General features: G+C 41.2%; 1 protein-coding gene across 4 annotated transcripts; it reads left to right on the top strand.

Annotated features, from left to right (window-relative positions):
- Nucleotides 1–342: 342 nt before the first annotated feature.
- POPDC1 (popeye domain cAMP effector 1) lies at nt 343–27,183 on the top strand. Of its 4 annotated transcripts, XM_071446596.1 has the most exons (9): nt 343–530; nt 5,272–5,505; nt 7,690–7,814; nt 13,563–13,750; nt 14,653–14,761; nt 16,727–16,894; nt 19,152–19,293; nt 24,257–24,360; nt 26,869–27,006. In XM_071446596.1, the coding sequence occupies exons 2-8, from the start codon at nt 5,283–5,285 to the stop codon at nt 24,322–24,324; spliced, it is 1,023 nt and encodes a 340-aa protein (XP_071302697.1). In that variant the 5' UTR covers nt 343–530; nt 5,272–5,282; the 3' UTR covers nt 24,325–24,360; nt 26,869–27,006. The 4 variants fall into 4 exon arrangements, with proteins under 4 accessions (XP_071302697.1, XP_071302686.1, XP_071302703.1 ...); XM_071446585.1 differs by lacking the exon at nt 24,257–24,360 and having other exon boundaries at nt 26,869–27,183; XM_071446602.1 differs by lacking the exons at nt 24,257–24,360; nt 26,869–27,006 and adding an exon at nt 22,567–24,161.

Genomic DNA, 27,183 nt, shown 5'->3' with positions numbered 1-27,183 from the left:
GCTGTTGAGGCTCCTTGACACACCATGTAGGGGCAACACTGCTTGCCCCAGGTTTAGGGGAGAATTCAGCTCTTCTAATTTTAACCACACAACAGCTGGGCAGGCTGCCAGGCCTCGGGGCCGTGCCTGCGCGGGGCTCTGGCTGCACCTCAGCGCGGTGGCTCCGCACCTGCTTCAGGCGCCTCGGTTGACACTGCCCGGCGGCCACAGAGCCCGGGCCGGGCGGGGGTGCCCGGACCGATGCTCTGAAGGTCGCGGGGGCCGGGGCGATGCTCTGAGGGTTGTGGGAGCCGCGGCCGCTCCCGCCCCTCCCGGCGCGCCCTCAGCCCCGGGCCCAGCGGAGGCGCCTGCGCGCTGCGGCCGCTCGGTGCCGGTCCCGCTGGCGCCGCCCGCAGCTCCCGCGGCTCCTCTGCCTATTTTAGTCACAGCCGCGGCTCCGTGCCCGCCGCGGGACCGCCAGCGGTGACGAGCGGCAGCCCCGTGCTGTGGCCGTCCTGTCCGGGCGGCCCGGAAAGTTTTCCGCGGGGCAGGTGAGGGGCGCTCCTGCCGTGCGCCGGCGGCACCGCGGGTGGGGGGCGCGGCGGGGGCCGGCACCGGCGGGTGTACCGGGCCGGGGGTGCCGCTCCACCGGCGGCGGCAGGAGGGGTGGGCGCCAGGCTCCACTGTGAAGCCGCCCGGCCAGCGGGGAGAACGCGCGGTCCCGTCCCTGGTCCCTCGTTCCCTTCGGTCGCTCGCTCTCCTGTGCCCTGCCCGCGGGGAGGAGGGACGGGTTGCAGCTTTCGAAGTGGCTCTTTTGGGGGGAAAGGGACCAGTTGCTTGACTCTTTTCAGTTTTTAAAAATTATTTTCGCGATTGTTTGGTACGAAGGGTGGGTTTGGCGTTCGCGCGTCATGGGCTGAAGTGAAGCTGCGGAGCGCAGAGCGGGGCTGGGCGCGGGCAGCTGCGGGCGCGCTCCCCCCCGGGGGCTCGGGCGCGCTCCCCCCTGGGGGGCTCGGGCGCGCTCCCCCCCGGGGGCTCGGGCGCGCTCCCCCCCGGGGGCTCGGGCGCGCTCCCCCCCGGGGGCTCGGGGGCCCGGCGCGTCCGTGAGCGCTGCAGGCGGAGGGCAGAGCGAGCCCCAGGCGCTCACAGGCTCGGGTCCGCTCCGCTTGGGGCTGCGGGGCTGCGCTGCCGCGGGGGAAGGTTTTCTCACCGTGTGATACTTTGTTGACTATGAAGAATGAACGTGTTGTTAAATTTTCTCTTGATTAAAGTGACCGAAGAGAATAACATTTCTGTAGTTGCTGACGCATTTAATTGAATGTGACTTGCTGCAAGGAGCAAATTGAGCGTACTTTCTCATACCACTTTCCTATTCGTTCTTACTGCATTGTAATAGAGGAAATTGGTAAATTAAACTGTAATTAACTCAGCTATGCTACCTCTAGTAGTTTGTCTTCATAGAAGAATTATTGCCTAAAATATCTCTGCAGCTTCTGTGCTGTAAGTCCATAGAAAAGTAAAGTTCTGCAGGTATAATTAAATTATTTTTTTGAAATTGCATTGACTGTAAAGTTATAGAAACGTACTCAAAGTTATAGAAAACATACTCAAGTTTTAGAAACATACTCAAGTATGTAGAAACATACTGAAAGATGTAAGAAGCTCAGTTGAATAATGTTGACCAGTAAAGCTGTGGGATATGAATAATCTCAATAAAGTGGTAATGACACGAGTGGGACACTCAGCACTGTCCCACTATCAGCTTGGCTGACTGGTTCTCATAGTAGAACCAAATGTTTTACGGTTTTCTGCCATGTCTGTCTTCTGTGAATGTTGTTTAGGTATCCATAAAATTCATGCTTTTTTCAAAGCCATATTGGTGTCCCCATATTTGCAGACTAAATCTTTTGGGAATGCTTTTCAGAAGTTTGGTCTCTTGTATAAAGCTGTTGTTGAGTATAGCAAAATCCTAGAGTAAGCTCACCTCATTTATTTTCTGAGAATTTGTATTTTCTGACCTAAGATCATCATGTATTACTTTAACTTTCTATCAAGTTCATGCACAAAAACAATTAACAAACCTTTTTTTAAACTACGCTAATTTCTGTTAGGTTCAATATTAAAAAGTCAATGAGTTTTTCTTTTTTTTTATATCCTCTTTTTTCCCTCCTCTTTGAACAACAAATTGGCTTGAGTTCTCAATCATCTGAATTATAAATTCTTGGTTTGGTAAATCTAAATCCATATGATGAATATATACTGGATATTAAAAAATGCGCTTTTAATGATTTGTCTTATGCCCCATAAAGCTTTTATTTCAGTGGATGCTGTTTTACCCCAACTTCACAAAATGTTTTGACTATGTTAGTTGTTTTTTTAACTCCTGATATTTATACATATCTTTGCATTGAAGACTTAAGCATATGACTAAGTAGTGTTGTGCTGTGCTATATTAATCCTTAGTAGACATAATTACAGTTTTAAAGGCCTGAATCTGTACTTCCAAATTAATTTTTGGCTGAGGTCACATAAGGCAAAAAATGATAATTGCTTGCTCTTCTATGGAACTGCAGACTTTTCCCTCATTCTTCAGTATTATTTGGCAACAGCAGGTGCTAGGATTAAAGAATTGATCTAAAACTTACAGTGATGTTGTTTTTTGACATTTTGGATATTTGTCTTTCTGGTGTTACCTGTAGACAAGCACTTCAGGTCACAGCATGTAGCTGTGCCTTCTCTCCTGATCCCCAAAACAGCCTCCTTAGTTGAAATTCAGACCCTGTGTCTGTCTGTCCTTGTGTCATTTTGCAGATAGCATCAATCTATTTCTGTCAGCTTTTTAATACCACCATGATGGAGAAGTTCTTGTTTCTGCTGTTTCCAGTATGTCAGGGGAGCTGTAATTATTGTTTGTGAGTAGTAAGTGAAGTTCGAAGGTATTCATATAAAGACTTTGAGGTAGTAAAGACAAAGCTTATAAAAAACTGGGGGTGGGCAGATTTTGGTTCCTGGGTTCTAATGTAGGCAATCTAGTAGGTAAGCCTGACCTTCAAAAGTGTTAAATGTCCTCTTACAACTGTGGACGCTTTAAATTGCTTGATCAACATTTGGAGAAAGTCCTTCCCATTATTTCAGTTTATGGCTGGTGATTTGTTGCATCAGTGTCTGGGAGAGCAAAGGGAGCAGTGTTTTGGCTGGGCTGCGAGGAGAATGAGATTGTCAGGTGCTGTATATTTAATTTGGTTCATTGGGTTTCCAGTCTTCTAATGTGTGATGCTTTAGAGCTGAGCTGAAAGGGTCAGGTAGCCTCTATTCCCACAGTGGAGCAGTACAAAATTTTGCTAATAAAAAATATCAAGCATCTGGAAGGCTGCCTTGATCTGCAATCAGATGTAGCTGAAACTATTTCTTGCAGCCTCTTTTGATGTTGAGCTTCAAGACTTATGCCTGGTTCTGTATCTGTGTGTGAGTTTGGTTGTCTCTACTTGTTCTGTTGGCATTTTAGGTGGTGCTTTTACTGGCACACGACTGGGCAGTGGAAGGCTGAATATAGGTAGAAACTCAGCTGATGATTTTTTTAAAAGATCTAGAGGTCCTGCTGTTCTCGTGTAGGGAGTTTATATTGTTTGGAAACAACAGGAGCACCAGATGAGCTGTGTGTAAGATGAGCACAGACATAGTTATCCAGTTAGCAATTCCCTCCTGTTTATGAGCCCGTTAAAATGCCAGTCCTGCAGCCTCTCATGGGCTCAGGCTTTGGCTCACTGTGTGAGAGGCTTTGTCAGGACACTGAAACTGCTCTGATGACTCTCTTGATGAACTCGTGTGGAAGAGCTGAAAGAAAGTAGGAGTGTATTTGGATAGGCCTGATGTTTGCTAACAGTTAAGTGTCGAGTTTATGATAAACCCCCACATTTTAATTAATCTTTGTGAATAACTAATGTAGGAATGAAAAGAGGAAAGTGATATCTTAAGAAACAAGTGAATAGTGTATTTTGGATTAGATGTTTAGGATTAGTTAATTTTTTTCCTTGAAAATTGTTTCAAACCAGGTAGAGATACACTGCATCTGTGCTAGTGTTTGATCCTGCAGGATGCCTCTGCACATTCTGAAGCATCCCTTAGCTGTGACAGGCTCTGGGCATAGGAGATGAACCATAAGAGAGGGTTGAGGATTTCTTTCTTCCCACTGCTTTCAGAAGGGGTCTAAAACACTGATTAATTTTGAAAACTGTCCAGCTTGCTTATGCCCTGTACACAGGTCAATCACAAGAAAACAATAAAAGGAAGGGATGAAGAAACTCATTTCACAGGCCAAGAAGCTTATTTCACAGGCCAAGAAACACTCTCAATTAACAGAGGTGCTTCAGAGCATATTCAAGTCTGCAGAAAACAGAGTGTATTAACTGTGACCCAGGATTGTCTGCTGAGCAGATGAATTACATGGCAGCTAGTGATGACATACATCAGGGACGTGCCCTGTCTCTACAGGATTGAATCAAATGCAAATCCCATTGCATTGTATTTTATGGAGCTTGTTGTCTCAATGATGAAGTGCATGTAGTTCATTATGAGACTTACACCCACCTCCATATAATTTCTACTGCTGTGGCAGTGAGAGACCATACATGCCTTGCTGGAAGCAGGGCTCTCCTGTGTTTGGCAGCAGACATCTCTAGGAGCTGTTGTGTTCCTTCAGCTGAGCCCTGCTCTGGGTTCAGGAGACCTTCTGTAGAGCTTGTAGCACTGACTGCAGTTACCCAGAGAGACCAGTTTTAATATTCTAAATATAGTGCCCCAAAATCTTCCAGTTTCTCCCTGTATTTTGTTTTAATAGTGATTTTTTGTTTTGTATAGGGATTTGCCCACAGATATTTTTCCATTTAATTGAGGCAAAAGCTCTATGTGTTCTATTTATTATTACAACAACAAAATCATCCTATGTATGTTTAGATTAGAAATAGTCTTTGTCTCAATTTCTCCAGTAGTCCCACACACAAACAAGGGTCTTGCAAGCTTGTTCAAACTGTGTAGACCAAGTGATTTCCCTAAAAGACTGGCAGCAGACATAGCAGCCTCTCAGTTTTGGTAGCTATGATTTAGGTGAAAGAGATAGCAAAGCACTACTGAACTATAGACCTAGCTTACCCTTTTAAAGCATTTTTTATATTTTTTTCCGTGAATGCTAATGGAAAATATATCTTGGGAAGGGAAAGAATAACTGTAAAATCCATATGTATGTCTACTATATTTCAGTTTAATGCATAGTGAATTTTTTTCCTCTCCTTGCAGGAGTCTCCAAGATGAATACTACAGCAATGAGCCCACTCACTGTTACTCCACTAGGTTTTGTTCCAGACTTAAAAAATTCCACCCTTGATCCTCTCAATGAGACTGCATGTGAAAACTGGAAAGAGATTCATCATCTTGTTTTCCACGTGGCAAACATTTGCTTTGCAGTTGGGCTGGTTATTCCAACTACTTTGAATCTTCATATGATTCTTCTGCGAGGCCTGCTCACCATAGGTAGGAGGATTATTCTGGAAACAGGAGTGTGACACAAATGGCTGGGTTTGACCATTGTGGAGCTGGTCCCTGCAGCTTATAGTGAAATTACTGCCTCTATTAATGGCCATTATGCTCTGATGAAGGTGGTTTTGGTCTAAGACTGGATCTGTTTTGACCTTGATACACCATTTTTTAGAAAGATTATATTACTCTTGGCTCTTAAAACTTTCTAGAACTGCAATTTGCAAAACCTATGAAGATGTCAGCTTGAAAACAAGTGGACATCGTTTATGTCAGATGTAACTGGATGTTTAAAATCCACTTATTTCAAATCAGTTATGTCTGGTCATTAAGACCTGGATTTTAGATTTCAAGTAAGTACTGGGACTGTGTATTGGCAGATGCATTGGCTTAGTGTGTCTGAGGTATGAGAGCTTCTCCTTGAGGAGCTTGCTGTGACCCCAAGTGTTCTTTTAACGTAGGTTCAAGCCTGTGCCACTTGTGGGTCACCAGCATTATTTTCATTGCTGATTTAGAACTGCAGCCTTTTGATGGGGAGTGTATTCTGTGTTCTGATACCAGTTGTGTTTCTTCTGCCACTGTAGGAATCTTGTGACACCAGAATCTGACTTGAGAGGAAAACCTAAATTTGGCATGCTTGAGACTGAGTGAATGTGGTTCAATTTGTAACATTGCAGTCTCACAGCTATTTCAAAGCCTCTCTACCTTGTGTGGGACAAGATCCTTGTGATCAAAGCAGGAATAGTGACTCATTGCAGTGTAAGAAGGATAAATCCAATCCAACAAGAGCATGCTCAAGTATTTTTAAGTGAATGCTTATTGGCATTATAGTGTGGGTAAATTTTATGATAGAACTATTTGAATTTACAACACTCTTGCATTTTCTATTTTATAGTTATGATAGGGTAACTTTTTAAAACACACTGCATTGGTGACCAAGGATCTGAGCATTGCAAGGCTTCTTGTCTTGCCTTTAAAAGCAAAAGGAGCTCTGCACTTGCTGGGCCTGCCATTTTGATCTGTAGGTCTTGTATGAGCAGATAGGGAATCAGAGTTTTGCAAGCTGGGGTGGCAGCAGGGAGCAGATTTACTCAGTGGGCAGAACGAGTAATGAGGCCTGGTTCCTAGGGACCTGTTCCCTTTTCTTTCACCCTGTCCCACCTCTGTGCTGCTCTGCAATATTGCTGCTCTTCAATACATCCAGATTTCAAATCCTCCTGTGCCTTGCAGTCTAACTATGAAGCAGATCAAGAGTTACTATATTTTGATTTTTCTAATCCATATGCAAGCACTGCCTCATCAGTTAACAACCCAGACAGACTAGAGAGTACTGAGTTCATTAAGTCAAGGTCATTTTCAGGGAGAAAGGGGGTAAGAACATTCATTTAGCACTGTCTCCTTTTTGTCTTTGCAGGAAGCTTAAGGGAAAATATAACTCTGACCTCTCCAACCATCTCTGTTGGATGGTAGGCTCACAGTTATCTGGGAGAGACTCACTAATACATAATCCATCATTTGATAAATATTGTCTTAGTAGGCTGAAAATGAAATCCCTATTCATACATGATGTCTTGTCTTTTAAAGCAAGTGTCATTATTCAAAGTAAGGCAACTCAAAAAAGACTCAGCATTTGGAAATTTTGTCTTTGATGTTACACAGGAGAATTCAGGTTCCTTATATGACCTTGTCACATCAGCAATAATAGTTTCTTTTAATTTTCAAAAATATCTGCATATGACTTTAGGAAGTTTTTATGCAACTCTCCCTTGCTAGTTAGACGTGAACTTCTAGGCCTTTTTTGTCTAATTAATGCAATACAAATTTTTGTGGGCTGCCTAATTTTCCCCCATCTCTTTTCTACTACATTTCAGTAAGAAATCATCGTGGAGTGCACCTTTCTTCTTGCCCCATCCTGATCTGAATTACTGTGATTTCAATGAGTATTGCAGTCCCATGTGATAGGGCTGCAGTCTGTCCACCTGCCCTCAGTGCCTGTTTGCAGCATTGCAGTGATTAGCTACTGCTGCATGCCTTCATCCAGAGAGCTTAACTGTATTAAAGTTTGTAGAATATATTGCTTTTCAGTGTAATTATACTCAGTGGATGTATTCTTGGTGGTTTTCTAGGTATGTTTATTATTTGGTGAAATCTAACTTCTTCTTTTTTTGTTAATTTTTACAGGATGTGCATTATTCATCATTTGGGCTACACTCTATCGTTGTGCCTTGGACATAATGATCTGGAATTCTGTGTTTTTGGTTGTCAACCTTTTGCATTTCATATACCTTGTGTATAAAAGGAGACCGGTAGGTATAACAGATAAATTTCACAAGCACTCTAGTAAGATGTAACAAAGGGAAGTTTTGCCCATTTTTGATGGACAAACCAATGAATTAGTAGACATTTTCAGCAGAATACTTTTGTGTTTGGCCCAAAATCACACTCTGGACACACTCTGAAAGTGTGCAACAACATGTACCAAAAAAAAAAAAGAGAAAACAGAACCTACCTGGAAATAAGTTCTTCACCAATTCAACATTGCCTGTGCAAGAAAGCATCTAGGAAATTAGCTGGCAAGGCAGCATGAAGCTTGACTTCTGTCTTGCCTAGGAAGCAGCTTAAAACAAGCTAGTCTGATCTGCTACTAGACAATTGTAGATGTGTAGTAAATATCTCTAGTTCAAATTGCTCTTGAAGGGTACTTAAAGGGTAACTTCCTCTTTGGTTACTAAATTTAATTACTAATTAAATTTAGTACTACTAATAGGCTATTTTTTCAGCCTATTCAATTGATTTATGTCACCATTGAGATGCAGTACATGATGGAACTGCATTGTATTTCTGCTAGGTGGCCATGGCCATGCTGTCCAGCACACACACAAAATACCAGTTGTGATAAGGGAGATAGATAAGGGAGAGCCAGTGAGGCCAGACTCTACCTACTCTGTAGCTGTCCACTTTAAATATCCCATGCAGGTACTCTAGTTTCTAATAAGGGATTAATTTATTTGCAGTCTTTTCCCTCAGCCAAATTAGCATGTTCTACTTCCCTTCAAACCCCCACCAATTAAGCCTTTTTAATAGATCTTGAGGCTTCTAATCTTCTGTCAAATGGGACAGGAAATGGCCACCAAAGTCAGAAATTATTGCAAAATGGAGTGCTTAGCTGATAGAAACCCATTTCCCTGGAAACCAAGCCTTTAATCTTACCTGTATTTTAAAAGTGAATTGTGGCATCCTTAAACATAGGTAATGGTCCTTGAGTTTGTACCTGTCCAACCCTTTCCAAAAATCTAAATAAAAGGTTATTGGTGAGTGAAAAAGCATCCTGGGAGGATGATGTGCTGGTTTGAGCTTGAGTGAAAAAAGCAACCAAACAAAAAAATCACCCTGCAATGTGTAAATCAATACTGAATGAAGAAGGAAATACATTATTTTGTAATTACAGTTGTCTACTAAAAGCTGTGTTGGCATAGAGTGGGGTACTTTGTGCATTATGGTATAGGTTTCATCCTATTGAAGAGGCAGCTCTTTTCACGAAATCCTCTTATAAATTTGATAGCAGAATTATTTGTAGGAGTTAGGTCAAGTCATAGAAATGATTGAAGTACTCTGTAGGTGGATATAAAAAGAAGGAATTTTGTGAGAATATGAAACTCGACTGATAAACTCAGTCACCAAAGTTGGTAAAAAATTGCATCTAAGAGGGGGAGGGCTGGAGCACCTGCCTTTAACTTTGTTTTCTCTCTCTGTAGCCCTTGCCCAGTGTCAGAGTAACCACAGCAGGACTGAGGTGTTTGGCACTCCCATAAACTGCACTGCTCACACTCTGGCAGGCAACCACAGCATATAAAAGGGGGCTAAAGGTTAAATTGCATCTGTCCACAACAAGTTGATAAATTGAGTACATGTGTTAAAAAAGGAAGAGGCTCTACCTACAGCAGTGTTTCTCCAATATGGAACACAGGTTCACCCAAAGATTACCATCAGCTGTGCTATGTGACCTGAGCAACTTGAAAGCTTAGCCAAAAATTAGATCTGATAGACTAGCCAGGTAGTGCTGTTTCTTTGCATATTAAGGCTTAATTTCAATAGTCTTCTTTCCATTGAGAAATTACAGTATTTATGAACATTGCGTGAAAAATATTGTTATTTTAATCGCTGTAATGCATATTTTCAGTAATTACTAAAAATATATATTTTAATCTTTGCTGCAAACTATGATCAACAAGCATACTTGAAGTGATGCCTGATAGTCACACAGGTCTTTTTAGCTGTCTAACATGCTTATTATAAACCCCAAAGCTGTTTTGTTTTTCCTACAAGAGGACAAAGAATAGGGGGGGAAAAACTTAAAACTATTAGGAACTAATTTTTGAATGAGATTTTTCTCTCTGCAGCTATTGTATTGCCCATCTCAATCAGTTTTGGTAATTCTCACAAAAGATCTTTCCAAGGAAAGAAAGGAATGACAGAATAATTACAAGTTAGTCATATTACAAAATGAATAATTGATATGTTTGGTTGTTAAATATTTATTTTATTAAATGGAGCTTGCAAAATCACAGTGAGTTTCTTTTCTGAAATAATCTTCAGTGGTTTTGATTCCTTGGAGCTTTACAAATTTGGCCTTTTTAGTCGGAGTGGAAGCTGATTCTAATCAGTCTGTCTTGGAGTTCTGGCAGCATCCCAGAATATTTCAACCCCTGCTGAAGAAAACATTACACCTACCCATATGGCTTGTTGGGAATATGACCCACGAGCATGACTGGAGGAGCAGTCAGCTGTGCCTGGGAAGGGGGAATGGTCTGTTACAAGGGAGCCCATCTAAAGCAGGGCTCCAGCCTGCAATCTGATCAGTCTTTAAGAAAGTGGCTACACCTGCTTTCCCCTCAAAGCATTACACACTAGAGGAAGATCATGAAACATGAACCATGTGCTAGTTAAGGGATTGGATTAACACTCCAGGGCCAAAATTTGCCCTCGTGTCTGTGTGCCTGGTTTTGGGTTCAGGAGTCTTGGGAGCTACGTAAATTCCTTTTTCAGATGGAAATGTATTTCTTTAAGTTGCAGTAGTCATTTATAGAAAGGTGGAAATTAAATTGGTACAGCTGTTAAAAATGAGGGAGTTCCTGGAGAACATGATGGTAAAACAGTCATCTAGCTTTGTGGGTATATGGAACATATTTTGAAATCAAACAGCTCAGGACTTAACATAATACAGTTTCTCTTGCATGTTTGTTTTTAATCCTTGTTTTTGTCTGTGTAGATATCCTCTGAGGGATTAAAGATTGTGGCATAAGGAACATACAGGAAGTTCAAAACCTGGGTTTCATATGAGTGAGGTTGCTTGTGGAATATTTAACTAGTAATTGATTCAGTGTGAAAGCCGTGTAACTTTAGTGATGCACTGCACGTAGTAAATCCATGAGCCCTGATGTCACTCAGCCACAAGAGCTCTTGTCACTGCAAGGCCATTCCTGATAGTCTTGGAATAGTGGTGGTGACTGAGAGAAGTGAGTGAGGAACAGAGGAAGCAAATGCCACTCCTTTCCTCAAAAATGGCAAGAAGGAGAACCCAGGCACCTGCAGCATGGTCAGCCTCAACTTGATCTCTGAAAAGAAGGGATAGATAGTCCCAGAAAACATTTCTATGCACATAGAGCACAGGCAAGTAATCAGGAGTGGTCAGCAAGAATTTACCAAAGGGAAGCCATGCTTAACCGGCCTGATAATAGATGGATAAGAAACTGATTGAATGGTCACCTCCAGAGGGTAATGGTCAAAAGTTCAGAGTTCTGATGGACATCAGTGACAAGTGATGTCCCCCTTGGGTCTGTATCGGGACCAGTGCTATTTAGTGTCTTCATTAGTGACATAGACAAAGGGATTGAGTGCACCCTCAACAAGTGTACAGATGACACCAAGTGGAGTTGTTTGACACACCTGAAGGCTGGGATACCATCCAGAGGGACTTGGACAAGCTTGAGAAGTGGGCCAATGGAAATGTCATGAAATGTAACATGACCAAGTGCAGGGTGCTGCACTGGGTTGGGGCTACCCCCAGTATCAACACAGGCTGAGGGATGGACAGATGGAGAGCAGCTCTAGAGAGAAGAACTGGATGAGAGGCTGGACTTGACCTGGCAATGTGCACTCACAGCCACAGAAACCCAATTGGTTAAGTTGCATCAAAAGCAGCATGGCCAGCAGGGTGAGGGAAGTGACTGCTCTGATGAGATCCCCCCTGGAGGGCTCTGAGGGCCCGAGCACAGAGATGGAAGAGGTGCTCTGTGAGGAAAGGCTGGGAGAATTGGGCTTGTTCAGCCTGGAAAAGAGAAGGCTTTGGGGTGGCCAGATTGTGGCCTTCCCTACTGTAAGGGAAACCACAAGAAGGATGGAGAGGGACATTTTACAAGGGCATGTAGTGACAGGATAAGGGGGAATGGTGTCAAACTGAGAGTAGGTTTAGATTAGATATTAGGAAGAAATTCTTCACTGTGTGGGGGGTGAGGCACTGGGGCAGCTTGCCTAGAGAAGCTGTACATGCACAATCCCTAGAAGTGTTCAGGTTGAAGCTCTGATGCTACCTGGTCTCGTGGAAGGTGCCCCTGCCCATGGCAGAGGAGTTGGGACTGGGTGATCTTTAAGGTCCCTTCCAACCCAAGCCATATTTATGATAACCTTCCATGATGAAATGACTGGCCAGATATGAGAATGGTGAATATCCTCAACCTTAATTTTGGTAGGCTTTTAAACCCTGTCTTGTATAAAATCCTGATAGAGAATCTGTTGAAGTGTGGCCTGGAAGAGGACACAGTGAGATGGACTGGAATCTGGCTGAATGGCAGGGCTGAGTGTGGTAATCAGAGGTAGGAAGTCCAGTTGAAGCTGGGTACTACACATATGTTAGTGTGTGGTGTGTAACCTCGAGCCAGTGCCAGTCCCAGTGCTGTTTGACATCTTCATTCATGGTCTGGGTGGTGGGGCATATGTGAACCCTGATGACACAAAACTGTGAGGAGTGGCTGATAGGCCAGAAGGTTGGGAAACCATCTTGAGGGGCCTCAGCAGGCTGGAGAAATGGACCTACAGGAATCTCATGGAGTTCAATAGAAAATGTGGATACTGCACCAGGGAGGAATAAATATGCATCAGCACATGCCATGGAGTGACCAGCTGGAAAGCAGCTTTGTAGAAAAGGACCTGCAGGTCCTGGGGGAAGAGTTGAACATGAGTCAGAGACTTGCGTCTTTATCTTTTTTTCTGCCATTCTTTCTCAGTTTTTCCTTATTCTCTCTTCCATGTATATTTTTTTTTGGTCATTATCTGATGCTTATTGTTCTAATTTGTCTTCCTCATGGCAAATATGCAGGCTTTATTCAGGCTGCCTCTGCTTTCAGGAAGGCTGTATTATTGTCTCATCCCCTGCTTCCTTCATTCAGGGAAGACTTCCAGGCTTAGGATTTCAGCCAACATCCTTTCCCTCATTGCTGCTGCCTGAGTTTGGGTGGGCTCTTAGATGTGGGATGTTCAGCTGGCAATGTTTTTTGGTCTTTTTTTCCCCTCCCTCACATGTGGTTTCAATATAATTGGTTTGTTTTTCAGGACTTGATTTTCTACTGCAAGTAAGCCAAGAAGCTTAGGGATGAGAGGGGCTCCCAGGAGAGCCTGAGGGATAGCCACAGTGATGTGTGCATGCAGTGTGAAAGACAAACTAATTTTTTTCTCTGCATAATTCTTGCCCAAGTCCTTCCTATTCACTATTGCATCAACAGACATGTCAGAGGGCTCCTTGTGTGTGATTTAATGTGGCACTTGGATGGGACAGCATTCTAAAGCACCAGTATGCCAAACTGGCTCATTTTAGATAAGGTTTTGGTCACCCTATCACAGGCAGTGTTTGTGGATAGACATCACACATTTACCACTTCTTTCCTTGCTTAAGCATAATGAAGCCAAAGATGTCCCTCAAGCTAAAGCTTGTGTGCAGTCTTACTCATTTTTAACTAATGCATCTGTGTTTATTGATCTCTCTTGTTTTTCCAATCTAGATCAAGATAGAGAAGGAACTTAGCAGCCTCTACAAGAGAATGTTTGAACCTCTCCATGTGCCTCCAGAGCTCTTCCAAAGACTAACTGGACAATTCTGCAACATTCAGACTTTGAAGACAGGTCAAGCCTATGCAGCAGAAGATAAAACATCAGTTGATGATAGGCTGAGCATCCTGCTGAAGGGGAAGTAGGTTCTATAAAAGCCTGGGGACAGTTGTATGCTTTGTGTCATGGCTGAATAAATTAGAAAATTATTGAGGTTGCAATTGTTTGTAGTATGTTATGGTCTATAGTCAAATAGTCTATACTTGCAGTCTATTTTGTGACACCATTTTCAGGTGGCAGTGATATCTCTTACTGGGAGCATATTGTGTATCCACTTACGTGTGCAGCTGCATGGATTTTAGTGGGAATTATATTTGTGTAATACCAAAGGCAGTGTCTTGCAAAATAAGCAAGAGATTTGTTTAAGTCTTAGATACCCTAGTCATCCATTCTCAGGTTTTAAGGTTAAAAAACATAATGCATGAGGGAAGAAGTAGTATGTCTCCAGTAGGATTTAAAACAGCAGACCTTTGGAAATTGATTCATTGCACTTGTACATGCAAGTAGAGAGGGGCAGGTGCACTGCCCAGAGGCAGACAGAATCCAGGTGAGAAAGGGTAAAACATGCCCATGGCCAGGCTGTAATCTTGAAACTCATGCTAAATTCTGGCCAATATTTTAACCAGTTTCTGTGTACAGAAGCAGTGATGTCAGGCTTCATTGCTTTTCTTACTCATTACCACAAAGCTGCTTACCTAAGGGAAGCCTGATTCTGGTCTGGCTGTGTAACATGACCTTTCTCAGGTTGAATAACAATGTTTTGTGGATACATGCATGTTCATCAATTCTCTATTTGTCTGGCAGCCTGTTCTGCTTGGAATCAGGCAGAAAACAGGGTAGCTCTGGGAGTGATATTCCAGAAGATGAATGTATTTATTCCTGTTACCTACTGCATTACCACAGTCAGTAGTCCTACCCAATTTTTGATTAAATTAATCAGCCTCCATGAGTTTAAAATGTTGTTTCATGCATTTTTATTTCCAGAATGAAGGTGTCTTATCGAGGGCATTTTCTGCATAATATTTACCCCTGTGCCTTTATAGATTCTCCTGAATTTCGATCAACGCAGATGAACCGGGGTGAGAAATTCCAGGTACATTTTGTTTTAAATGTCACTGGACATGAGCTGGTGAGACCATTAAAAAAATACAGTATAAATTTGATCAACAGTGAACTATTTGACTTGCATAATTTTGCTGTCCTTCTAGTATAGGTGTTTGAAGATGCACCATGTCAAGAATAACTTTTAAATGCTGCAAAACAGTATTATAATGGTGTGTATTGAGCAGTCTAGCTTTTGCTATTTTATTCTCTTTTACTGTTTCTAAGTCTGTTTTATGTTAGGAGATTGTTCAGGACAAATAATTTAAGAGGCAGTTTTGATGGAAAAAGATGATATGAACAGGTCTCATCAGAGGTTCAAAAAAAGAAAAGGGAAAAAGAACTACTGTAATAATTAAAGTCTAGAAGTTCTGGCACTAGTAATTAGAAATTGGTATTTATAAAAGTGTATTAATACTTCTGTCATTTTGCAATTTGTTAAAGCAACATAAGCTGAAAATTATCTCAGTATTTTGAATAAAAATATTCATATGGGGAACAATAAGGGTATATTTCTCTAGCAGTGTAATTATGCTGGTATATTAAATATATTTTATTATAGTTTGGGGAGGTGGAATACTTTTAGAGAATGGTGTTTTTTCCCATATAAATGGCTATTTTGCTACCTCTTTCTTGATGTTCTTTAGCTAGGTGTGTGTAATAATGACCAGCCTGTGACTGACTGGTGCATCCACACTGCTACCGTGGCAGAAGGGGAGGGAGGCAGAGCAGTGCAGACTCTAAAATCAGTGATTGGTGTCATATGTTCCAGTCAAAGGCTGGGCTGAGTGCCAGGGGAGAGACTTGTCCAGATGCACCCACCCTGCAGCACTGGGGCCTCGCACAGCCCGGCTGCGCTCCCGGCACAGCCCCTTCCTCCTGGGTAGGAATCATCGGGCCCTCCCAGGAGAAAAGGGTCGTGCCTCAGCTCCTGCCTGCCTTAGGAGTTACTGTGATCTGGAGCAGTGTGTGTCCTTTATTCGTGGGTTCTGCTGGTACTGCCATGTGAGCACCAGCAGCCTTGCAGGAGCACACGGATTCAGTCTTAAGGACCCCATCTGCTGGCAGTGCTGGTGAATTCTTCCTCAGCCTGTGGGCTTATATTACAGTCTGTGGAGTTAAAAATCCATGGATATATGACAGTATTTCATTGTTTCTAGGGCCTAACGGATTTTTTAAATTTTTAAAGGATGTAATGTTATCTTGTAAAAGCAGAGAGCACCTGATTTTGATTTCTTCATAGATGCCTGACTCCCCCTTGCAAAACCTGCCCCTGGGTATGACCCGTGTGGGTTTTGGTGTGGCATTGCCCTCTGCTGGCACAGGGGGATGAACCTGGCAAGTCCATCCTCCCGTGAGAGGGGGGCAAAATCCCCTGTAACTACCCAGAACTGGATTATCAATAACTGAGCAAACAGAGCCTTGGCTCAGCTGCTACAGGGTTGTACTTGTGGGATCAGCAGGGCTGACAGTTATAAAAGGAAGGTGGAAATATTTTTTTTAAATCACTAAAAACTCTTGGATGGAGACTTTTAGGTGACACCAGTTGTTCCTGTTTGGTGACAGTGATGTAAAATAAAACCAAGCTACATATAGGCCTACTGCAAGTGCGTGTCATCACTATAGGAGTGACTTTATGAATAAATTTCCTCTTACATAAGTGTTTTTAGGTTTGGGAACTCATGAGAGATTTTCCCCTGTTATTGTCCCCCAGGTTTTCTGTAAAACAAACTGGCTACACATATCAGTTAAAAATATAATGATAATAAATTGCTGAGAATTTTTACATTTGTAAATATCACATTCACAACAAAGAGATACCAAAAATCTTTATGGCTTTAAGAGTTATTTTAACTGGAGTCACAAATAAAATGTAATCACTTCTTTTGAAGCATGTTTAGGTGTGCTCATCTTGAATTTTTAAATGTACAAATTCTGAGCATGTATTTTTTTCCAGGTCACCATTATTGCAGATGATAACTGCAAGTTCCTGTGCTGGTCCAGGGAAAGGCTGACTTTCTTTCTGGAGTCTGAGCCATTTCTTTATGAGATCTTTAAGTACCTTATTGGCAAAGATATTACGAATAAACTTTATTCATTGAATGACCCAACCTTAAATGACAAGGTAAGCAACTTCAAGTTTTGTTTGGAAATTTTCCTCCCACATACAAATGTGTTTTTATTTCAATTTTGAATGCTCTTAAAGCACCTTCTTTTAACTTGCTGCTGTCAGCTACTTAATGCACACTCGTGGCCTTTTAGTGCCAAGGTGTGAGTCAGTGCAACATTTGTGTCAGAAGCAATATTTAACAAAGTTAGCACAGTAATGTACAAGAAAGATGAGTAACTGAGATTCAGAACTGATCAGCTTGTGGAAATATTTCTGCCTAACAATTGGATGTGATGCTAGTAGCTTAAAAGGTGCTTCTCCCTGGATATCCCTTCTCACTAACAAATTAGTGTCTTTGTAAAAAGAAGCTTCAGAGTTTTTCCCTTTAAAAAAATTTCTTACTGGGGGCAAACAATTATGTAATACTGATTGCTAGGAAGAATAATTTCAACATGTCTTTGAGGGTTGCCAGTGCAAAAAAAAAAAAAAGCAAACATTATGTTGATATGATGCAGTTAGTGGAAGGAATCATGAAATACATATAAAATATAAATAAATATAATTAAAATATAATTTTTATCTTTATAAATATATAAAACATTAAGTGGTCTGGGTGTACTCATATTCAGGAATATGAATTACCTTGCTTTAGTTTCATTTTGTCTCCTTACTTATTCCTTATCATAATTTCGAAGAATTAGAAAATCCAACAAATTTTTTTCCTCTTTTCACTTAACATCTGCACACTTAATCTTCAGTTTGTACTGAGTCTTTGTTTTTAGTTGCAAAATTCGCATAAATTTAAGATTATTATAGCTGGTTTATTATAGTAAGTTTTGAAAATCTATGTTGTAAAAATTGAATGAGCATTTGGGAAATTTGTATGATCTTATTATTCTTCCTAAAATAAAATTCCTGTTGCATGAGCTCTTCCTACATAACTCGGCAAGAGAATTGTTAAATAAATTCTTAATTTTCCCATTGCCAGCACTCTGTACATGTTACCTCTCACAAGCTTCACTTTCAAATATAAATATTATTGGTGTCTTTGATGTCTTTTAACTGTTGTCAATCTCATCGGAAAATGTTGGGGTTGACTTGTGTACATAGGGAAATCAATTGAGTATTGATTATTCATATTCAATATGGTAGTAAGAAGGTAAAACTATCAAATAATTTTTTGTTGGAAAACAGAAAATTATATTTTATTTATTAAAGAGCATATTTATTTTAAAAATATATTTATTTTTAAAAGTGTATTCTATTTTATTAAATATATAAAGTATAATATATTTTATTAATATATATATTAATAATAATTTTATTAAATATATAAAGTATAATATATTTTATATTATATATAATATATATTATATAATATATATATATATTATATATATAAAGTATAATTTATTTTGTAAGAAAACTTGTGATTTTCTCCTTCCTAGAGAGACTTTCACTAATATTGGGAAAATAGTCATTCTGTTCTGCATGAAATAGGATTCTAGTTTCTGACTTGTCAAATTCCATAAAGTGGAGTTATCCATTATAGTTTTGTCATTGATTGCTACCTTTCACATACACCTAAAATAGCATTCTGGCTTGCAGTGATACCTTACAAGGTACAATGTATGGCTTCATATAAATGTTATAGCATAAGGGCTTCTCAGGAAGGCTTCTCAAAGCAAAATGGAAGTTCCTCAGACCATTTGACAGGGAGAAGATAGTGCTCACCTGATGCACTTAGGCTGCAGTAGAATCAAGAGCCAAATGGTCATCTACTGGGAAGGAGGGACATTCACCACTTTTCTAACATAATGATATGAAAAGCCAGGAAAATAACCATGCTCCTGTTAAGGTATAAATTGCCTCTATATATAGCACACTGTTTTGTTTAGCAAGGAGGATCAGCTTCATCATAAAGACTACATTTAATTGCAGAGCATCATACTTAAATAATGAATTACTAGATAATAAAACCCAAGCTTTCTGTAAGAAAATACATGAAAATTTCAGTACAAAAGCGATTTGAGATTGAATAATTAATGTGCAGTTTCATACTTGTCAATGTTCCAGTTCCAGTATATTACTGGCATTTTCTATTGTCATTTAAATTGATTTACACTGCATAGAATCTTCTCCTATAACAATTTTCTTGTATAATCGTGGCTGAGACCGGAGCATCTATCACAAGGGAAGTGGTAATTTTCCATTTTTATTTTAACTTACTTGATATCTTTTTTTTAAAGTAACCATTTTTTTTCTTTTTCAGGCTTCAAAGAAGATTGACCGGCAGCCCAGCCTTTGCTCGCAGCTCTCGGTGATGCAGATGAGGAACAGCATGGCCAGCACCAGTGACAGCGAGGATGGCCTGCAGATGTTCCTTCGTGGGACTTCCTCTGCATCCTCTCTTCGTGAGTGCTCAGGATAGTTTGTGCCAGTTTTGAATATGGCTCAGGTTGACCATTAGAGACACTGCAGAACTCCTGTTGTCCTCTGTGGGAGCAGACTGTAGCTTTTTGGGTGCTGCTGTAGCAGCTAAATTAAGGGACTTAACTACAGGGCAGTCAGATGCATGAGGTTTTGTGTTCTAAATGCAGATACCTCATGTACATACTGGGAAAAGACCACAACATGTGTAATAATAATCTTTGGCATAATATGGAATGTTTATAGTAATGGGGCAAAACTGAAGGTACAGTGCCAGTCACAGTAGTATGTCCTTTGTTCTGTCACTGGTGCTTGTAGAAACTAAAAACCCAAACAAAACATTTTCCCTCAGCAACTTGTGTCCTACTTTTCCTCCTGAGATAGTTTGTATTGGCAGAGGCTGGAGGAATGTGGTATACACCAATATTTTGATGCCATCTGGAAAATCCCCAAGTATCCTGTCAGGCTCTCCTCTGCTGTGCTTTGTATGACAGGAGTAGTAGAGAACAGATGAAGTGAGAGAAGAAACTATGTCTGACCTTTTTACTTCTATTCTCTTAATTTATTCCTTTATGAAAACATTCTAAATTATTCTTTCTAGGCTTTTGCTGTCATTTGTTTTTAGATCATCTGAATTTAAACATTAACATTAGCCTGAATTCTGAAAGCAGTGTTTGAATAAAAAAGCCCCAGAAGATTCTCTATTTTTGCATTTGGCATAAGCTGTTAGTTTAACAGCATTTAAAAGGATCATATAGGATTATTTCTTTTGATTTTGTAAATATTATTTTTTAGTGATTTGAATTCAAATATATGAGAAAAAAACCACTGTTATTGTTATTTATTATATGTTATTTGTTATGGTTGAAGTCTCTGTTAAGAGGAGGAAATATTTTCAAATATTTGCATCTTTCTGTTTAATTATCTGTTTTCCATTGTGTTCCTCACAGTTCTCATCCAGTAATACCTTCAGACCTGGGGGCCTATCTGGTTTTACTCCTTAACATTGGTGTAGTCTGCATGCCCAGATAGATGGAAGAAAAAGCCCTGCTAATGCTTCACCCTACTAGAACATCAAGGGTGACATCTGGGATATAGTTTGATGAAAATTCCAGTGCTGTTTTCTTTTTCTCCCATGTTTGCTGCAAGGACATTCAGAGGTAGTTGAGGTAGTGAGAGACCTCTGGACATTATCAGGTCCAGCCTCATGTCCAAAGCAATATCAGCTAGAGCAGGGCCATGTCCAGTGAAGATTAGAATATTTCCAAGCTGGAAATATTTTCCAGCCTCCCTGGGCAACTTGTTCCAGGGACTTACCACCCCCACAGTGAAAAAATTTTCCTTATTGCAACTCATGCTTGTTTTCCTTCTTTCTTTAGTGCATGCCTCTGAGAAGAGTCTGGCTCTCTCTTCCATGTTGCCTTCCATTAGGTAGCCAAAGACAAGAGTCAGAAGCCCTGGGAGCCTTCTGTTCCTAAGGCTGGACACACCCAGCTCCTGCAGCCTCTCCATCACTGCTCCAGCCTCTGGGGTTGCACTCTGCTGCTCTTGCTCCAGTATGTCCATGTCTTTCTTGTACAGGGAGGCACAAAACTGATGCAGCACTCCAGATCCTGGCTCACAATTGCCAGATGGAGAGGATTAATCTCTTCCATTGACCTGCTGGCTATGTTCTTGCTTATATGGTTCAATATATGCTGCTAATGTGGCCCAATATATGAATGGCACACTTCACTGCAGGGGCACTCTGCTGACTCGTGTTCCATTTTGTGTCCACCACAGTATGTTCTGCAAAGCTGCTTTCCAGCCAGCTGGGGCCTAGGCTGTGATGCTGTGTAGGTGTGTCATGTCCTGGGTTCAGGGATTTGTCTTTCATGAACTTGTTGTTTTTGTCAGTTCTTTTCTCTTTTTCCAATGGCCTGTCCAGACTCACTGCCCTACCCTTTGGCCTGTCAGCAGTTTCCCCCACTACCTGGCTTTTGTCTGTGAATTTGGCAGGAGTGCATTTCATCCCATCAACCAGGTCATTCATATCTTGAAAATTATAGGCCTTGGCCCTTGAGAACACTGCTGGTAACCAACCACCTGACAGCTGGATTTTGTACTGCTGCTCACCACCCTGTGAACTTGGCAGTACAGCAGGTTTTCCACCAAAGCTATAGTCCCATCTACCCCGTCTGTTTCCCATTTGTCTGGAAGGACCCAGTGGCAGAGCTGTGGAGGGCTGTGCTACCATCCATGTAACCAGCATCCCCTGGACTCCATTCATACACAGAGGCCATCATCTCACCACCAAAGGTGGAAGGTGGCCAGAGTGGTCAGATGCAATCAACATCCGTGATGGCTTCCCCAGTCACCTTCCCATCCCTTGTGTGCTTGGGCATGGCTTCCAGGAAGACAAGCTCCATAATCTTCCTGGGAAATGAATTTAGACTATTAGGCCTGGGTGTTCCATCTTGCCCTTCATTAAAATGGCTGTGATGTTGGCATTTCTATTTGTGTCCCCTGACTTCAATCACTTTTCCAGGATGATAGAGGGGGCCTTGCAGTTGTATCAGCCAATGCTTGGCACCCTTGGATGCAGCCCATGTGGTTCCACAATCTTGTGTTCACCCTGTGGACTTGAGGTGCTCCTAATTCAGTCCAGGTTTCCTGTTGGTCAAACATCACTCTCTGTCTCTCCCTCTGGATGCAGAGTCCCAACAAGCCTCAGGACAAACCTCTAAAGAAAAAAAACCAAAAATGTTACTGAATGTCTCAGACTTTTTCATGTTCCTGTGTCCTGTGCATTACTGAACTCTCGCCTTGCAGTTACCCTGGTCTTTCTTTTCTTGCTGATTTATTTGTAGATGCCTTTCTTGTTGCCCTTCACTAGATCCTGGTCTAGCTGAGGTTTAGCTTCCCTCATTTCATCACCACATGCTTGGGCCATGGTTCTGTGTTTCCTCCAAGGAGCTCATCCCCACTTACACTTCGTGTGTGTCTGTTTGAGATCTGTCAGAACTTTCCTATTCATCTATGCCAGCCTTCTACCATGCTTGCTCAGCTTTTTGTGCACTGGAATGGTCTGTCCTTGCAGGCCTTGTCCCATGAGCTCCTGCCAAGTAAAACCCTGAGCAAGCCACAGTCCCCTGTAAGGTTGTAATTCAACTATTTGTCTTGCCACTCAGTATCTTAAACTCCACCAGCTCCTGGACACTGCAACCAAGATTGCCAGCAGCCTTCAGCTCCCTGATGAGTTCTTCCTTGTTCATCAGTGACAGGTCCAGCAGAGCGCCTTCCCTAGCTGACTCATCAATCATGAAGGAATTGTCTGCTACCTTCCAGAGATCTCCTGGACTGCCTGCTCCCAGCCCTGTTGCCTTTCCACCAGATCCCAGGCTGGTTAAAACTCCCCAGGAGCACCAAGGCCTGTGATCCAGTTGTTGAAAGAAGGAAGGCTCCCTTCTCCTTGCTCTTCTTGATCAGGCAGCCTGTAGAGATTCCTGCTGTGAAGTCTCCTGTGTTGGTCTGTTCTCTGATCTTTGCCTTTAAACCCTCGAGTGGCTTTTCACCTGTTCCACACACAGCAAAGTTCTGTGAAATTGAAGCCACTCCTTTGCATAGAGAGCCTTTGGGTGAACTTGCACACTCAGAAACTGTAAAACTGTGTTTGTGTGATTGGTTAGAATTAAAGTGTCTCTTTCAGGCTTAACAGCAAAACTCTTACACCAGTATTTCAGCTTTGGGAGAAAGTACTTGAAATGCATGACAAGTTCAGCTGTAATTGTATAAATCTGCAAGATGCACTTGTGCTTAGCACATACTTGATAAATACACTTTTCTCTGTTGTACTTTTCCTTGGTTTATGTACCTTTTTTTTGGTATAGAGGGTGTGCTTTACCCAAGAGAAGGGGTTTATGTGTCTTTTATGTTCAGAAATTCCTCAGCCCAGCTGAGCCAGCAGCCTCCCAAGTCCAACACTTTCCCTTACTTTTGGGGAGGCAGAGGAATTGCCCCTATACCATTGCACACACGACTCAGAAAGTATTGTTATTTATTTCTTCTTTCTATTTTGATTGTGAAATTTCTGACTTCTGTGAAACGTTTGTTCATCTCCTCGAACTGTAATGCTTCAATCTCTGTTTTTGCCAAAATAGTTTGTTAGTTATTCCTGGGTACTGTCATTGCCAATGATGGGGTTGCTACCAAGGTGAGCTCTGCTTAAAGATTTGTATTCAGTGTGGATTGTGGCCACATATGCACTTTTTTCAGATCACAAAACTGAAAAAAAAAATCTGCCATTTGCCTTGTCACTGGTGTGTTTTCAAAAATCTTCTGCTGGGTGCTCTCAGTGCAACAGCTGGGGTATTTTTTGTCTGTTTTTTAAAGATTTACTATAAGGCACATGCTGAGGCTTGCAGTTCCAGTGCTGTTCCCTGGATCCTCCTTCTACAGGCATACATTTGTTAATTTAGAACAAGAAAACACAATCCAAAATCCTCAAAATATTTTGTGAGAAACATATGGAAATGTGATTTTTTTTTCTTTTTATAAAATTAGAATAAAAAATGAATGAAGGGAACTTACCTGTACAGGAACTCTATAGGAATACTGTTTTGTCATTGCTAGGTGATTGTTGTGTGGACAAAGCCTCCCACTACAAATACAACTTTGACTACTATAATCCAAATAAGTTTTCTTCCCCTAATTTCCATATTCTTGAAAAAATGAGCATTTATATTTTTGTATAATCCTATCTTTTTTAATTATGCATTTATCAGTGCTATGAATTATAAACTTTGACTCATTTTCTCATGAAATTAATATTAATCCTATTTCAAAGTGTTTAGTAATAAAAGGGTTAAAATTACTAATTAGTAGGTCCCAAGCTACAATTACTAACAAAAGTATGTTTTTAGTTTAATTAATTAAGAAACCCAACTAACTGTTTGCTTTTATATTAAGGAAATAACCAACAAGAATTCTATAATGCTTACGGAGTGAGTCGTTTGCAGCATGATGTTTTCTGTTGATAACATCACATTAACTCAGCAGGCATCCTCAACAAGGTATTAAAGTGGGGTTTGTTTATCATGTGACACTTGTGCTTGACATCCATGGTCCATCTGTATGTAATTCATTAGTAAGTGAAATACTGGTATCCTTTTTTCCAGAATTTGAGTTAACCAAAATAGTTTAACCTGATCACAAGCTTAGTTTCACCTGAATGTCAGTCCTTTAAATAATATTTTGATATTAGTTTCTATTCTGTAAAACTATTTCTTGACAGCCATTCACATATTTATTAGAGATACAGTCTCTTTTTCTGTGGTACTTGTTTTAGACATCTCAGATTTGCTGGTGTGTCCATCTGTATTTGTTAACTTCTAAGCTGAGCAGGAATGTAAAAGGTTTTGGTTTGGTAATGCTTTTAGTGGTATTATCAAATTATATGCTCCCTGCTTGTGGTTAAAGGCAGGATTGGATTTCACAGGAATTTTAATATGTATTTTGGTTTAGGCCCACAAGAAAGAGCAACAAAATGTAGTGAAAGGAAGGTCTGACTCAGTCACTTGAACGTCTGTCCAGCACTGGATAATGGCATCAGTAGACAAAATTTTGTATTTGGAGCAAATAAGAGCATGTCTTTGAAACAAACAGGCTTAGCTAATTAGACCTTATATTGGATCCTGTAGTAGAAACTTATGGCCACTTACTCCTGTTTTCTGGAGAGAATTAACTGGCTTTAAACAGAAGAAAACCATTTTAAAAATAACAATAAACTACATTGAAACAAAGATCTACAAAAAATGAAGCTGGAACTGTAGCTCAGCATTTTCAGCACCCTTTTTCCTTTGGGTGTCTCCCAGAAAAGCCAATTTTGTATCCAAATGTACCAATAGACGTCGGGTGGGGCACATTAGCCAATTAATTGATGCAGGTATCCTTTGCTTAGGCCATAAAACACATCTGTCTGGGAAGAAATGTTTCATAATTTCAGTGTCTAAAAATGTGCTTGAGTAACCCTGTATTGTGGCAGTTTCAGTAATTTTTGAATCTCAAAAGAAAACATTAATACATTTTTAACATAAAAAGTTCTGAAATGCCAATTCCAAACAGTCTCTTTGTGAAAGTGACTTAAAAATGCATTAGTGTTGTAACTTGCTGGTGTTGCCTGTGTCTGTATAGTTCTCTGTGTGTAACACACACAGTGTAAATGTGATCCAGTTCAGTGTAAATGAGTCTTTGCTCATAAGTGGGCTCCCTTAACACAGCACTTTACTGTATATCTGATAAACATTTCTTAAAAATAAGAGTGTGTTACAGCTATCAGTATTTTTTTCAAGAATATTTAAATTTTTAGCTTGTATGCAAACAGTCTGTTAGCATGGCCTTTATCTCTTGTTGTTTTCTTCTCAAATGGGATTTCAGAGATTTCCATAATCTTTTTGGTCATCATATACTAGCTGTTTGCAACCTCATACTGTTATGGTGGTCTAAGTCTACAAGAGGGTACTGAGAAAAATACATGTCCAAGTGTAGATTCTATTTCAGAATGAACAATGGAAAACAGAACTGTTCAGCTGATGATTCAAAGGAGTTCTCTGGTTTGACCCTCATACTGAAAATGTAACTGCAATAGAGGTAGTTTGCACAAAAACTCCATTTAATGTCTTGACAGGGATAGCTGTGGTGTGAGCCCTGCTCTGGCAGACAAGTTGCTGCCTTTCTAAAAGGTAGTTTTGTTGCAGTGAGATTTATGTGGCCTTTGCCTGTAAATCTTGTTTTCTCTCTGGTTGTTTATGGGGGTATAAATCTTGTATAAGTTTTACATATCATGCTGTGTAAAACTTACGAGGATGTGTCAGAGGAGGTTTAGGTCAGCTTTTAGGATAAGGCTCTTCACCCAGGGGGTGGTTGGGTAGGCTCCCCAGGGAAGTGGTCACAGCACCAGGCTTGGCAGAGTTTGAGAGTGTTGTGTCTGTGTCTGGCCAGTGCTCTCAGGCACATGCTGTGACTCTTGGGATGTCCTGCACAGGACCATGAGCTGGACTTGATCCTGATGAGTCCCTTCCAACTCAGCCCATTCTATGACTTAATGCTTTAAAGGCAGTTGTAGCTTTGATGATGTGCCCATCCAAGGTTTGCCCGGTGCTCTGAGGAGCCTTCCCTGCAGCCAGGCCAGTGTGCAGATGTACACACCCTTTGTACCCGGGGCAGCCACTCGTGTTGCTGTGGCTGAATGGAGAGGGGTCAGTGTGTGAGTGTAAGGGTGAGAAAATGATCTCTGGGGAACAAGCAGGGGCACCCCCTGCACTTGGGGTTTGCACTGAACCTGGGGAGAATGCTGTGTCTGTGGTTAGCAGCAGGCACTGCTGGTTCATAGCAGTGTGGCTGTTCCATGTCTAGAATTTCCTGGTGCCTCTGGCCAGATAACAAAGAAACCTTCACTTAGAAATCCTCCCATGAAGCAACTGGGGCAGGATCATCAGATTGTGTCCACTTTGTCACAGATAGGTCTGTGTAGCAGGTGTGTGTTGTTAAATTAACTGGTAATTCCTTTGTACCTGTGACAGGCCCGGGCCGCACATCTCCCTACCTGAGAACTTCAGCAAAGATGAAGCCCATAGAGGAAAGTGTTGAAGATGATGTCTTTGAAGCACCATCTGCTGAAAAGCTCGAGCTCCAGCGGCTGCCTTAAACAGTTGTGTCCTCAGGTGTGTCAGAGCTTGCACAAAGCTCCAGTGCAACAGGAGGGAGCTGAATTTGGGAGGAATCTGAAAAGCTAAGCCCACCTCTCCATGTTTGAATTTACTGCAGCATATGCCAGTGGTTTCTAGATGGAAATGTCGTGTTTTATTTTACTTCTAAATAAAATCAATAAAAACTTG

Source organism: Agelaius tricolor, unplaced genomic scaffold (assembly GCF_023055355.1).
Source record: "Agelaius tricolor isolate 1412-34295 unplaced genomic scaffold, bAgeTri1.0.p SCAF_1, whole genome shotgun sequence".
Classification (NCBI taxonomy): domain Eukaryota; kingdom Metazoa; phylum Chordata; class Aves; order Passeriformes; family Icteridae; genus Agelaius; species Agelaius tricolor.
The sequence above is the reverse complement of the archived record's forward strand: the minus strand, read 5'-3'. Positions and strand labels throughout refer to the sequence as shown.